The sequence below is a fragment of the Phodopus roborovskii genome, unplaced genomic scaffold (assembly GCF_943737965.1).
Source record: "Phodopus roborovskii unplaced genomic scaffold, PHOROB, whole genome shotgun sequence".
Lineage (NCBI taxonomy): Eukaryota > Metazoa > Chordata > Mammalia > Rodentia > Cricetidae > Phodopus > Phodopus roborovskii.
Window position 1 is genome coordinate 2443669 of NW_026126411.1, and position 16088 is coordinate 2459756.

General features: G+C 41.5%; 1 protein-coding gene across 1 annotated transcript; it reads right to left on the bottom strand.

Annotated features, from left to right (window-relative positions):
• Positions 1-1847: 1847 nt before the first annotated feature.
• LOC127220852 (60S ribosomal protein L23a-like) lies at positions 1848-2377 on the bottom strand. The gene has a single exon (XM_051182714.1). It carries the CDS (start codon positions 2369-2371, stop codon positions 1901-1903), a length of 471 nt encoding a protein of 156 aa, XP_051038671.1. The 5' UTR covers positions 2372-2377; the 3' UTR covers positions 1848-1900.
• Between the last annotated feature and the right edge of the window lie 13711 nt (positions 2378-16088).

Consider the following 16088-nt stretch of genomic DNA (forward strand, 5'->3'; position numbering starts at 1 on the left):
GATATTCCCAGTCTCTGTCTGCTGGCCCCAAGTAGCTGTAGCTTCCCTGCTGCTGGAGACGAGAAGATGGATGCACAGATGGCTGGGGATCAGACTGGGCTGGGCAAAGGTACAGTGTCAAAGAGCTGTGATGACAGAACTGAAGCGTAGAACCAAGGGCTTCTGAGATCACCTGCCACTCAACTGCAGGTCAGTGGTGTCAGAGGTAACTCTGGCCCACTTGGGTGAGTCCTGTGTTGTGGTCTGCTCTTGTCATCTTTGACAACATTGTTGACTTTCATGTTTTAGCCAATTAAGAAATGCTCATGTGTTCAAATTCACATGAGAAGCATGGGTATTTGTCATCATGAAATCACTCACTTGAGAGGAAATGATACATGTGTCACTCTCAGACTACTAGATAGAAAAGGGTACAGTTTAGAGATGAGGTTTCCCCTGAGCACTTCTATTTCATTTTTGTTTGTGGCTTGTGTGTGCATGTGCATGTGTGTGTATATATATAAGAATGCATGTGTCCATGGAGGTCAGAAGAGGGTGTTGGATCACCTGGAGCTGGAGTGGCAAGTCTCTGTGAGCTGACAGATATGGGTGTTGAAAAGCTAATGACATTCATTTCTAGACTCCTGAACATCCTCCATAAATCTGGGTGATGCTCAGAGGTTCCCAGGAGGCCTGGAATGCTGCCTTGGAACCTCTGCTCTGGCAAAGTTCTAAATTATTATAATATTTAAATGCCATATTTTGTAGGTCTGTGAAGTGTTTGGAGATCAAATGTTTATGCTGAGTGCATCTCTGGCTGTTATGTGGAAATGTTGCATCCAAAGCTACAGTCCGTCTTCTCATTTGATTCACTTGCTTCAATGTTTGGACAAGGTAACAGGATGAGTCAGGCATGGACAGGTGCCTGCTGGTTGGCATCCTCTGTGAGCTTGGCTTGAACCTGAACAGTGGAACTGACAGTCTTCAAGGTCGTCTCTACCCTTTGATTACCTGGAAGGCAGCCTGGAGAGAAGCTGGACCAGGAGGAGGACAAAACAAGAGTCAGAAGAGAAGCTAGCAGCCATGAAATCCTGACACATGTAGGACAGCAGAAGACACATCCCAGGTGTTGGTGAGTCTTTCACATCTACACTCCAACTCCAGTACCCTTAATGTGTCCTCAAAAACAATTCCAAAGAATTCTCAAGACAATTAAATGACAAAGAAATCACCCAAATCCTATATATTTGGAGTTTTATGATTATAAATCTTAGTATCTAGTTGTATTAATCATTTAAAAAACCCTTTCATGAATCATAATTTATTGTGTTTTTATTGACATCAATTTATCTAAATGAAAATCAAGAGAAGTCTGAGGACTAGAGAGATGGTTTATTGGTTAGAAGCACTTGCTATTTTAACAAAGGACCCTGGTTCAGATCCCAGCAGCCCTATGGCAGCTCACTATGGCCTGTAATTCCAGTTTTCCATAGGATATAATACTCTCCTCTGACCTCTATGGACCCCTGCATACACATATACTTATGCAGGCACACATACGCGTGCACACACACACACACTCACACACACACAAAGACAGAGCCAAAGACATAGAGAGACAGAAACACACACTCACACACACACAAAGACAGAGCCAAAGACATAGAGAGACAGAAACACAGAGACACAGAGAGACAGACAGACAGGCAAATAGATACAGAGAAACAAGAGAGAGAGAGAGAGAAATAAAAAATGGAAAACCAAGAGCAATCTGTATTTTCCAAACCCCTAGGAGAAGACAATATGTAAATGCCAACACATTGTTCTGTTTTTTTTTTTTTTTTTTTGTTGTTGTTTTTTGCTTTTTTTTTTTTTTTATGGTGAAAAAGTGTGTATTTGGAATTAGCCAGCTGGACTCAGTTTAAATGATCCCAATTTTGTTGGCAACATCCAGAGCATCATAATCAGGAGCCAACCGAACATACGCCGCCTTCTCTCTGTCAGGCCTTATGAGGGTGTTGACTTTGGCCACATCAATGTCGTAGAGTTTCTTCACAGCCTGTTTGATCTGGTGCTTGTTGGCCTTGATGTCCACAATGAACACAACTGTGTTGTTGTCGTCTGTCTTCTTCATGGCTGACTCAGTGGTCAGAGGGAATTTGATGATGGCATAGTGGTCGAGCTTGTTTCTCCGGGGAGCACTCTTCCGAGGGTATTTGGGCTGCCTCCAGAGCAGCAGGGTCTTGGGCCACCGGAAGGTGGGGGACGTGTGGATCTTCTTCTTTTTGTGGCTGTGGACGCCTTTCAGCACTGCCTTCTTGGCTTTCAAGGCCTTCGCTTTGGCTTCGGCCTTGGGAGGGGCAGGAGCTTCCTTCTTCGCTTTTGGCGCCATCTTGGCGAAAAGCCATTGTTCTGGCTGTTAACTGAGTAACTTACTCACTTACCCCGTAAAAGGATGACACCATCCACTTCTCATTCCCACACTCCTAGCTGGAAGCTCTTCATACACCATGATGAGCAAGGGATAGAGAAGCTGATTCATAAAAAGGCCATTGCTGCCTGTGCTCACAGAATTGGCAGTCACTGCAACCCTACACTGCTCTACCTAGCTGACCTATGGACACTTGGTGATATTTCCTCAACTTTTAGACAACTTGCAGTGAAAATATTGTGTGTTAACCACTCTCCCTATATAACAGACATTGACTACTTTGTACATGGATGCATGTGAGTGCATGCACACAAACACAAACACACTTCCTGATGGGGCTTGCCACCCTGAAACACTAAAAACAGGAATATTGAAGACTATTTTCCTGCAAATTCCCCGGGAACTTTGGAAGAAGCTGAACTGTGAGAGCACGGGTTTCAGTTTGGCCAATTTAATGACATAATTTTTTTTCTACTTTGGCCCATTAATTTTTTAATCCTTGTGATTAAATTGCTAATGCAAAAGCCAAGTTCACATCATCAATAATAACCTAGATTTGCTCAATTTTTTATTTATAAAGTCATTTTTGGTATTGAACCACTATTTTGAAGGTCTAAAAAATACATAAATAAACAATGTATAATTGAATCTATTGTTATAGCCAGAAAGTTTAATTGGGGTGGGGGGGTTGGTCACCGGGTTAACAGGGAAGGATAACATCAAAGGCTGTCCCTTAGAGCAGGGCCACACAGAAGGAGAAGGCCTGTGCCTCTGTTCAGAACCATTTCATTTGCTGAGAGAGGTTGTCAAAACGTAGAGCCCTAAAGGCCGGATACTGTATTCTGTGAGTAAGTAGGGATTGTTTATTGAGATTTAAGAACTCTAATAAGTGAAAACCACTGTTTCCCTGGTTTCCCTGTCTGTAAGAATTTATTTGGAATGTCCTTTCTCCAACAAAACATCCCTGTGCTGGTAAGTGTTAGGTCAACTTAATACAGTCTGGAGTCCTCTTGAAAGGAGGGGACCTCAAATGATAAAATACCTCCATAAGATGTGCCCATAGGAGCCAGATGGTGGTAGCACATGCCTTTAATCCCAGCACTGGGGAGGCAGAGGCAGGTGGACCTCTGTGAATTTGAGACCAAACTGGTCCACAAATGGAGTTCCAGGACAGGCTCCAAAGCTATACAGAAAAACTCTAACTTGAAAACAAAACAAAAAAACAAAAAGATTGGCTAACAGGCACATTTGTAAGGCATTCTCTTAATTATTGATTGATGTGAGTGGGCCAAGTCCATGGTGTGTAATACCATCCCTGACTGGTGGTCCTGGGTTCTATAAGAAAGTAGGCTGAGCAAGGCAACAAAACCCTTTTGTCTATATATCCCTTTTGGTTCTAGTATATTATCACAATTGTGGAAACCCTAAATAAGATAATCCCATTATTTAGCAGACAAAGATGATTTAGCAATTTTCTCTACTAAGTAGCTTTAGAAATGCATTTTCTTCAAATGTGGATTAAAGACAAGGAAAGGCAGAGAAAGTAAAACTTTACTATCTTATGGGTATTTGGATTGACTCAGATGGCTAACTCATTTAGAGCTTCTTAACATTATGTATTGGACTGAAACTTGACATGGGCTATAATATTTGAGGCACTAGCCTTGGTTAATAATCTAAGATTAGGACAAAGATGCTGTAGGAGACACAAATGATATTTTGCTCTAACTTTTAAAAAAAATAAACACAAAAATTTCTTGATAAAGAAGATAAATCATACTTTTAAGTAAATATAACACCCTTAAAAGTGCATTAATCATCCCCATCATCAAAGAGCTGGACAACTGGAATAGAAACACTAGACTGCTTCATCAAAGTCATAATGAATCCTTGCTGTCCCAACCCTCTTTCTTAGCTAGAGTTAACCACCACATAAGGGAGGGGCCAAGTGGACCTGGTGTTGCATCTAAGCAGTGAATAGCAGAATGGAATCAATTGTCATGGTCCCCATGTAAACAGAAGCTACAGGATTCCAACCCTGGCAGTATAAGCTTTGGGAGTTAGTACCAGATGCCTTGCACAGGAGGAGTTGGTTCTGAGAGTGGAACAAAACCAGGTCCTGTTCTTTACCATGAGCCTGCTGCTTTTAGCTACCCTTTGAATCTGCCAATCACTTAAAAATGTGAGAAGTAAAACAGAAGCACAAAACAAAGAAATGGGTGAGGTAGAGGAAGAGTGGATGGGACAACATCATGCTGAGGACACAGTGCATAGAGGCTTCAAGCAAACTCTAGGTTTGTAAGTACCTGTTATGGTTTGAATAGGACATGTATTAAAGAACTGGCCTGTATCTGGCTGGACCATGACAATTTTAACAGCATTGGACCAGACAAAATACCAATGAGTTCATATTAATAAAGTCGCACCAGGCTGGGGCACATGATCACAAGTAGGTTGTCTATGAAAGATTGCCCTGCCTTGGTTCATCCCTATCTACCAACCTCATTCCCTCTCTTCCTAGCTCTACTGTCACTCTCCACCATGATGACTTGTCAGAGGCCTACAATAAAAGGGACAAGTGACCACAGACTGGAACCTCTGTAATTCTGAGTCAAAATTCATCTTTTCTCTTTACCTTATGCAGGTATTGTTCAGAGTAATGAAGTATAACCATGGAAATAAGGTCAGAAACAGGACATCTGTCAGGACTTGTGGCTTCTCTGTGATGTTTGTTGAGGGAAAATGAATCATAACATTTGCTATAAGCAATCTTCCAGGCTTCATTCAGAGGTTTCACGGTGATGGGTGAAAGAAAATTCAATGATATTTCACAATAAAGGAGATGGAACAAATTCCAAATAAGACTGGGAAACTTAGGATAAAGGAGCACAGTGAAGAGAAATTACTAAGAGAAACATCACATACCAGGTGTTTCTGGCTAAGTTTACTTGGGAGAGGTATTGTAGCCTAGTAAGAACAGAATGTTCAGAAACTCAAGGTACCCATGTTATACTTTCATAGTGGAATCCATCCTCTAAGTGCGATGGTCAGGGCTGATTGTCAACTGGACCAGATCTGGAATAATCTGGGGATGACTCTCTGGTCCAATGTATACTCTCTTGGTTATAGTAACTGATGTGGGAAGTTTCATCTTAGGTGTTGGCAGGATCATTCCCTAGGCAGAGCATCCTGGACTGTATAAAAGGAGAAAGAGCTTAACATGTCATTGACTCTCTCAGCTTCTTGATCGAAGATGCAATGTGATTAGCTTCCTGAAATTACTGTCTCTATGGCTTTTTTTGCCACTGTGGACTATGCACTCAGAACTGTGCACCAAAAATAAGCTCTTTCTCCCTTGAGATGCTTTTGTCAGAAAGATTTTTTATCACAGCAATGGGGAAAGAAGCTGAGACACTGTCTCAACCCTCTGTTGCTGCAAAGAGATACCATGACCATGTCAAGTCTTATAAGACCATTTAATTATGGTTTGCTTATAATTGCAGAAGTTCAGTCCATTATTATCAGTGAGAAACAAGGCAGCACATAGGCAGCCATGGTACTGGGGAGGTAGCTGAGAGTTCTACATCTGGATCCGTAGACAGTAGAAAGAGAGAGAGCCACTGCACTTGGCTTGGGCTTCTGAAACTTCAAAGCTAGTGACACACTTCCTCCAGCAAAGCCATACCTACCTCAACTAAGCCACATCTCCTGATCCTTTCAAATAATGCCACTCCCTAAACATTCAAATATTTGAGCCTATGTAGACCATTCTTATTCAGAATACCAGGATGATGTATGGAAGGACATGGAGAAAAACTAAAGGTCAGGTTGGGTCAAGCAGAGCTCAGAGGGATCAGAAGAGTCACCTGTAATGTCTATCACTGAATGAGCAATGACAATTGACAATCCATACCAGTATTTTCACTCCAGTCATGATTTGTAGAACAAACTTTTGAGTCATCCCTTTTTAATCAAAAGACAACATTTAAAGTTATAGTGACTTTATTTAGTACAGGGCTATGGCAGAATAAATCCATGTAGATGTTTTGAACTTGAAATGCAATAAAGGTTGTTTGCAAATCTGTATGTTAAGGACCTTAACTCTGGAGCTCAGACCCGTACTACTTTACAGACTTGCCTAAGACCAAGGCACTCCAAACCAGTGGGATGAAAGATAAGTCTAAAGGTTGAAATAATACAATTGTACCCTTTACCTTTTAGTATTTCTTCCCAAATAGTACTTAAATGGCAAAAATGAAGAATCTCTCCCTCCCTCCTCTCTCTCTCACTCTGTATTGTCCTCACAATATTAAGCCTATGAGTTGTTTTCTTCCTAACTTGTTTTAAAATAAAATAAAAACTTTAAAGTAACTTGAAAAAAATTGACTTAATTTACTAGACTCTCACAAAGTGTAAAATCTTTTAACAGTATTTCCCAGGGGTACTTCCAGTTCAACAATTGCTCTGATCCCTTGATGCTCATGGAAGCATCATTTTGTTCCCTCACCTGATTCAGAAACTTCCACCAGACACTGAACAACTTCATGAACACTGTGCATTGTTGGCAATTCTCAAGGTCAGAGTAGAGTCATAATGCACCAATATGAAAACAAAATGTCCTCACATTCAGATCTCATTTCTGCTAACAAGTCACAGTTCTTGCTGTACTTGTCAGTATCTCTGGGAAGACTTGTTCACAAGGCACACATTGAGTGGTCTTTCCATACTGAATGGAGTCTGAGACGGTCCACTGTGGCTGCCTGCATGTTCTGTGACTTTGCAGGGAGAAGAGATGTGAACAAATACCTTCTTACACCTACAAGGAACTAATAACAGACCAAAGACATAATTCTACTGGAGTCTAGCTTGATGACCCACAAAACAAAGAAACAATTCTACTGGCCTCTAGCTTGGTGATCTAAGGAGTTTATTGTGATTACTCACCATGTGAGGGTTCTGGATCATAAGGAGCCTCTACCCAGGATGAGAGGCTCCAGCTCAGAGATAATAGCACACATTTCAAGGAAAACCCATCAATAGATCACAGACTGGTTTTTAAAGAATCTAGATGGTTTATAAAGTATATTGACCTGTATTTTGGATAATATAAAATTTATTTATTCTGTGGGTGATATGACTGTCAACTAAAAAAAAAAACAAATTCCAGAAATTAATGGAAATTTCTATATTATAATATATAATAAGGTGGCTGGATATGAACTAAATATACAAAACTGACTATATTTTTTTTTAGTAATCAGTTAAAATAAAATGGAAACCAGTTATCCCTTTTTCCCCAATGTAATGAAAACTTAGGAATGGCTTCATAGAAAAGATAAAAGTTTTACACCTTTCATCCTGTTAAAGAAGCAAAACCAGTTATGAATATTACCTCTGGAGTGGCAAAGTTTTAAATCATGAAAATATTAGCTCTTCCAAAACACTACACACACAAACACACACACACACACACACACACACACACACACACACACACACTACATGTAAACACCCAGTTGTAAGAAGTATTAATGAGGATGCTTAGAAATCACTCAAATCACTAGCTCCCATTGGGTTTATACTGATGTGCCTCACTGAAGTCACTTTAAATAAGCTGTGATGGGGATGTTCTTCTGCATATATATATGTTTCTCTTATTGGTTGATGAATAAAACACTTTGTCCAATAGCAAGTAGAGGCAAGAAAATAGGTGGGGCTAGGAGACAAGGGGAATTCTGGGAAAGGTAGGCAGAGAGGGATCTGGCAGAGGATAGCATTTATATCACAAAGGAGTAATAGGTCTGGGCATTCTCTACATGGAAATACATAGATTAATAGAAATGAGTTAATAATTAAGATAAAGCTAGCCAATAAGAAGCCCTAACTATCGGTTAAGAGTTTTATTATTAATATAGTGTCTGTGTGCTTATTTGGGGCTCAAGGGTGGTGGAACCAGGCGGGACAAGAGAAACTCCAGCAACAAAACTGCTTTTGGAAACATTAAATACAAAACTCTGAAATGGGAACATGTGTAATTTGAACAAAGATGCATAGTGTGTACACTGGTTTATTTAAAAAAAAAAAAAAGGTAATAATCAGGGTTGGGTTAGAGATGATGCACACTTAGCAGTCCTTCCTTTCTGCTCTGCAGGCTAAGGGAGGAAGATTGTGAATTTGAGGTCAGCCTGGACAATTCAGGAAGAACTTTACTCAACATGTAACAAAGGTTTAGGGGTGAGAGGGCCATGGTGAGACACAGGTGGAAGTTCCAGGGCTTTAACAATGCCAAAATAATCAGAACCAACAGTACATTTACCTAATATGTTTGTTATACAGCTTTTAATAAGAAGTCACTGTTCAACACCAGGGTGAGCCCATAGTGCTTATAGAATATGGAGGGTGAGTCTGTGGTCTGTTTCTATATGGAGGATGGTCTGTAGTGTGTCTGTATATGGAGTGTGAGTCTGTGGTGTCTGTATATGGAGGGTGAGTCTGTGGTGTGTCTGTGGTAGGTGCTGTATATTTGAGTGAACACAGTGAGGCACTGTTTTGGAATGACACAGTCTCTGTAATCTGTGAAACAATGAATCTCCTTCCCTCCCTTCCTCCCCTCCCTTTCTCTCTCTGTCTCTCTCTCTCTGTCTCTCTCTCTCTGTCTCTCTCTCTCCTTCTCTCTCTCTCTCCCTCCATCACACCCTCACTCCCCCTCCCTGTGTGTGTGTGTGTGTGTGTGTGTGTGTGTGTGTGTGTGTGTATGAGCTGTCTACTTTATAGAGCCTTTCAGTCTACAGATCACCACTGAAATAAGAAAAAAATAATACTTCAACACATATCCTTGGGGAGCAAGATACTTACTTTCAAAAATTACCATCCTGCTTGTTTTTCACACTGAAAATGAATATATATTTTTATGTTAAATTAACCATCTGAACTCTGTTAAAGATACTGGTTGATGATGTAGTAAGCCTTGTCAAATGTTAGAGCTGAAGGTTCATGATGGTGATTGAAGTCCTCTTTACAAATGTTCAGAGAAGGAACCATACATAGAAGGTGGCCCAATGGCCTCACAAGTGCTATGAGACACAAGCATCAGCTAAAACTATGCAGGGCAGGTGCCACATGAAGGGTCTGTGTGTTGATGTTATTGATAATGTAAGTGAACTGGTGTGGATCTAACAGATGACTGTGGCATGCTGATGACTGACAGTCATCTCTATGTATCCATGGAGACTGCTTCTTGCTTCCTTCCCTAAGACCAGAATTTATGACTACCATGGGTCTCAGACATAATGTACCATATTCTCATATAATCTCTGAAATCCTTCTGTGTACTCCAAATTGTACTGAGAGCAAGGCGAAGATAGTACAAGTAGTGTTTATAGGACACCAGTTAGAGACAAGTGAAACATCTGTAAGTGTGGCTTTCATATGGATTTTTGTCTTGGGTTGATTGCCTCTGCAATTGCAGAAGCCATGTGAGCAGAGGACCAGCCACACTTGGAGGCTGTGTCAGCGACTCTAGCATGCTGACCACCAGGGTAATCATCAGTGGGAGGGGCAGCTGCACAGCTGAGTACCTCATCTCTCCAGTTTTGTAGGCACTATTCATACAGGAATGGCAGAGAACATCCCCTACCATTGAGCAAGACAGAAAACCACCAGTATGTTGGATTATAAATGTGGGCTTTGGTATGATGTGCAGCCATACTGGTCCTGCACAGATCCACGGGTGTCTGCTTGCTCTGAGTGGATATGGCACATACCAGAAAGTGCTGTCTAGAAATCTGCTTTAATCTCTACCCTTGTTCACCTCCCTGAACCTCAGTTTCCTAGTGTCCAATGACCTGCCAGCCTAACACATTAGAAATAAGAGCTGCAAAACCATTACATATAACCTGGCATTATTTTTGTAAAAGTTAATTTCTTGAAAAGCTTTTCTGGAACTCAAATGGAGAAAAGTTGACTTGTATGGATGGAGGGATGACTCAGCACTTAAGAGTACATATTGCTCTTACAGAAGACCCAAATTGGATTCCCAGTACTTTGATGGCAGTTCACAAATATCTCTAAGGCCAGCTCCAGGAGACTTCATGCCTTTTTCAGGCCTTCATGAGTATTATATGCATGCTTTGCACCCACATACACTCAGACATACACATATACACATGAAATAATACAGCATTACTTTGCTTTGTTTTGGATTTAAACATGAAAAGGGTATTTCTATTGTAAATGGGTTACTGTTAGTTGCCTACAGTAAATACTTGTAGTTGCTGTTCCCACGCAAGCACTGATGTTGATGGGTGACAGTGATGGCATCAACAGTATAAAGGCTATGCTGCTTCCTCATAGAAATATGTTTGTTATCTAGAAATGTAATCAAATGATAGTGTTTGGGGTTTTGAAGTTATCGTGGAGTCCTGTAAGAAAAAAAAATTCAAGAACCCAACCATTTGGAAAACAAAGATGTGTCCTCCTCCAGGCAAGAATGAATTCAGAGCACTCTCCTTTGCAGACCACAGATAGATGTTACTCACATACAGTGTCCATTGAGTAATTTGGGGCCATTTAGCCTAACTTTTGATGTGTTGTGAAATTTTAGGAAACTTTCTGTTTCACCAATGGTTTTTAAAGTCTGCATGGATGGAGTCAGGGCATGTAACTGGCAATGGCCTGTGAGTGTGCTGTAGCACGGCAGAATCAGCCTCAGAAATACTGTGAAAGACAATGGCTGCCCCGATAATGTACATCCATACCTACATTTATTGTCTTCTCAGTGCTGGGATGAGTGTTGACAAATCTCAGTCAAAGAAGTTGGGCCCCAACTATGAGGAGTTCCTATGGAAGAGACCAAGGCTAGCCCTAGGGTTCTAAGCAGGTCTCAAGATCAGCTTAGTAGACAAAGGTGATTACACCATATCTCAGGTTCTGTTTTGTCTTCCTCAAGAGTTGAAGGCACACTGCTGAGTAACACCTCACTGAATCACTGAGAAAAAAGAATGAAGGGCATGATGTTTAGAGGAATGAGCCTTGTGTGGTGTTTCCTACTGATGCCTGTGGGTCCTGAGTGTCTTCACATTTCTAGGTGTGTGGAATTCTTATCAAACGCCATTCATACAAGCCTTATTGGATTCAGGTTTTGTTCTTGCTTTATTATTTATTTGAACAATTTAAATAGCCATGGCCATTTTCATTATTTGTCATCAGAGTGGTCTGATATCAGGGAAAGCAAACAGACTTTGAAGTATTTCCTGAAGTAACGAACTATTAATGTTTTTTTTCCCCTTTAATGTTTTTCTTGAGATGTCTCATAGAACAGGTGATCCTTTGTCACCCTGACAACACCTGCCCTGTTGCTTACTTCACAGCCATGAGAAAGAAAATATCACAAGGGTAAAGTGTCACTGAGTTGTCTTTACCAATTTGGACTCTGCTATAAATTCAAACCTGGCTGGGGACTATGCTTGTCATTTCCTCATCCAAGGAGAAAGGGTTTGGTAGGAAAATTAATAAAGTAAACTAGAGGTTTCCATGCTGTGTCCTGTGATATTAAAAGGCATCCCATAGCAAAAGGATTTTGTGGGCCAATAAGTCCAGGAAATCTGGCATGCAGTCCATCCTATGTGAGCACACATGCATGTTAGTGCATCAAGGCTTCCAAGCACCTCGGAGACCTGTGAAACCTCACCTTGAACTCTACTATTCCAGCTGCCCTGTACAACATCCTCATGGGTCCCTCCCCTTCTTTTCAGGGAAGTAGCTCCTTGGCTGGGGAAATGTCATACCCAGGATGAATTTTTTCTTTGTAACAAGTATGGGAGACTTTTCTAAAGATACAATAGAGAAAACTAAGGAGGAGAAAACTTCATCTACATATCACTTAGCCTCACACTCCTTTTTCCAACCTCCATCACTTCAGGTACTTGCATGGATCTATCCTTTATAGAGTAGGGATATGAGCCAGTATGGGATCCTCTGCCCTTGGTTATCATGGAAGCCTTGACACTCCTCTGGAGCTGGAGTCTATCAAAAGGAGAGGTAAATACAAGCACACAGCATCCCAGGCACTACAGCACTAGTGCTTGAGGATGACTTTTTGCTCAGCACTGTTCAAACGTTTGCAGTAAGGATTCTCTTCATTGGGAAAAAGGTTTGATCAGCTTCTGGATTCATTGCAGAAAACCAACAGTATGGAAAGTGCTGATTTGTGGTTTAGGATTATGGTGGTTTAAATGAGAAATGACCCCCCCCCTAGTTTTGGTCCCCAATTAGTGACTGTTTGAGGAAGTTTAGGTGGAACAGCCTTGCCGGGGGAAGTAGGTCACTGGAGGCAGGCTTTAAGGTTAAAATCTGTAGTTTTCTCTCTCTGCTTCCTGCTTATAATTGAAGATGTAAGTTCTCTGCTGTTGACTACAATGCCTGGTGCTTTCGCCATGCTTCCCCATCGAGATGGATTCTTATTTCTCTGGAACCATAAACCCAAATAAATTCTTTCTTCTACAAGTTACCTTGGTCATGGGGTTTGTGTCACAGCAATAACAAGTAACTAACTGATGGAATGGTTTTGATTGTTTATATTGGTCTCTGTAGTTCATACCAAGCCATCTGGCCACTCACCACTACTCCTTGGTGTAGGGTCCTGATTCAGGATGTCTGAAGATCATCAAGATGAAAATTGGACAAGTATTTATGCCCAGGCTTCTGGTGACATGTTAAACAAAAACCCAAATGTTCCTTGGTATGTGTGATGGCTACTCTTAACTGTCTAATTGAGTAATCTAGAATCAACTGAAAGATGGAGATTATCTAAATCAGGTCGCCCTGTGGTTATGTCTTTGGGAGATTTCTGGACTGTGTTAAATGACATGGAAAGACCCAGCCTAAAAGAAGGCAGCTACCTTTCTTCCATTTGAATCTCAGATTAAGTGAAAGTAGAAAAAGTGATCTGAGTGGTAGGCATCTCTCTCTCTTCTCTCCCCCCCCCCCCATCTGCTCTGATCTTGACTGTGGGTGTGATGTGATGAGCTGTTTTAAGTTCCATCCTGACTTCCCTGTGATTAGGGACTCTAACCTGGAACTGTGAGCTGAGTAAACCACACACAGTGCTGTCCATAGTACAGTATTGTCCAGTGCCCTCCAGAATCCACTCACTTGCAAAGCTGAAATTGTATGCTCATAGGTCAATAGCCTCCTCCTTCCCTCCCTCCAGTCTCTGCATCCATCAGATTCATCATGCTAGGTGTCTCACAGAATTGGACACAAGGCTGTGCATGCCCTTCTACAGCCTTGGTGTTCATGCTAGTTGCAAACACCACAGTCTTGTTCTGTGGTGAAGGGTTTACCTTTTCTCCTCAGAGATTCACTGGAAATGTATGTGATTGACAAGGTTTATTTAAGGACCACCATGAGATACCTTGACTATTATTACTGCTTCCTTTATCCTATCACCCCAAAGAAGCTCAAGAAAGATGTTGCCCCTCTGTTATTAGGCCTTTACCTTGTAGCAGAGGCAACAGGCTCAGAGTATCATCTGGCCCTTGTCATTCAACCTAGCCTTGAAACAGGTAATAGGCTCATAGAGTCAGTTGGCTAATGAGCCACTTTAAGCTTTGTGAATCTACAATGTACAGCAGCGATAGGTAGCTCTCAGAACCATGATCCTGCTGGTCATCCAGCCTGCTTTCAGACTATCCCCAGTCTGCTCATCTGGCCTGTTTCCCCAGCCTCCCTCCCAAAGCCTGCTCCCCCTACCTGCCCCCAAGCCTCTTTACAGTTTTAACAGATTAGCATCCACCTGTTTGTCACCCTCAGTCCCCTCAGTAATTCGGCCTGTGCAGCGCAGTGGCTATGGATGAAGTGATCTTTGTCACGGAGATCAAAGAATTAATCAAGTGAAACAGTAAAGAATGATTTCAGAAACCTTTTGAGAGAGATAAATAACTCAAAGTGATGAATTATTGAATCTCAGGGGCATATTTATTTATCAGCAGTCAAAATTCGCCATTTTAAATCTCATCCCATTTTTCTTTTGTATTAGCTAGCTGTCTTCAAGGTGACATACAGCCGCTAAAACTGCATATGCAGTCAGCTTGTGACTTCATACGTGAGGACTGAAGGATCCATCCACACTTGCGTGCTGCCAACAAACCTTCCCACTGTTAAATCTGGAAGTGATTGGTAATAAGCAAGGGGGCTTCTGTTTTTATCCTGCCCCAAAGTTGCTAAACACTCTCAGTTCAATTAAACCATCTCTGAGGGGAGACTTAATTCTTCACCTCTGCCTCTTACTGCAGAATTTCTGCATGGCTTCTGTCACCCACTTGCAGAAAGTCAGTTCATTTAAGCCCAGACCGTGACTGGTGCTTATCTGTGCTATGACTTTGATCCCTAAGTTGGTCTTGGGCCAATTATCTTAAAATTGCTGAACTAGAGTCCATTATCTGTCATTTGAAAAGCCTCAAAACTCTTCTGTATCTATTTAGATACTTAGTTACCTTTATTAAATAGCCATAGAATTATTGCTCACTATTCAGATTGTTGTCTGGGGCTGTCTGAGTATTGCACTCTGAGTATAAAGGGACCAGCATAAAGCACAAGAGGAAAGTGATCAGGCACAAGATATTGTGACTTATTCCTTAATTTTATTTTTGTCTCAATTTTACTGGAAGCCTCAGGTGATTTTGGAAGTAAAAATGGAAAGACTCCTGAAGCCTGTCACTGGGAGCCTGCTGCACCAGAAGGGACCAGAGGCATAAGCTTCCACCAATTCAATAAGTGGGGTTTCTCAGAGGCTCCTTCCCCTGTACAGTTGTGACATGCCTTATTTATTCTTGCTGTCAATTCTGCAGTTGATAACAAAGAGCTACCAACAGTGGCCTCTCTCTCTGGGACACATGGGTACATTCCAACAGAACCTCTGCTGCTCGCAAGAGCCACTGTGAAATGAAAGTCACAAGCCACCAGAAAATTCCCTTTCTTTCAAATCCAGCATGGATACTTGTACATAGAGGCCAGCTGAAGCATTCCAGAGCATAGGGAGATTGCTTCTCCCCATCAGTGTGTCTACTGACGTCCCTGCTCCTGTGCCATTCTTGGAAGAGGTATGAGCCATGGAGTTCTAGATTGTTTTTGCTTTTTTGATGTTACATGATTTGTTGACCTCTTTTTTTTTCCAATTATTCCAAAAGACCACAACCAAGAAAATTTTAGAGTGGCCATGTTTCTTCAAATACATCCCTTAGAGCAGTAAGATGGCCTAACAGGTAAAAGCACTTGTTGCCAAGCCTGAGAACCCCTTCAGTCTCCAGGTCTAGAGTGGAGGAAGGAGAGAGCCAACTACCACAGGTTATCCTCTGACTGCCACACACTTGCAAGCATGCACTTATGAATGAGTACACACGCGTGCACACTCACATATACAAATACATTCTACAATTAAAGATGAATACCCTCCTTCTAAACTAATCTCTACAACAACGATGTCCTGACCACATTGATAATAATGCTTCACTTCACTCTGCCCTGGACTTGTTAACACCTGACTCCCCCCCACACACACACACACCACACACACACCTCCAGGCTTGTGGAAAGTCATTTCTAGTCATTTCTTTATTTCATAGGCAAAATACAACTGCAATTAATGAGTAAATTCCTTACACTGAGCTGGAGAATGTGT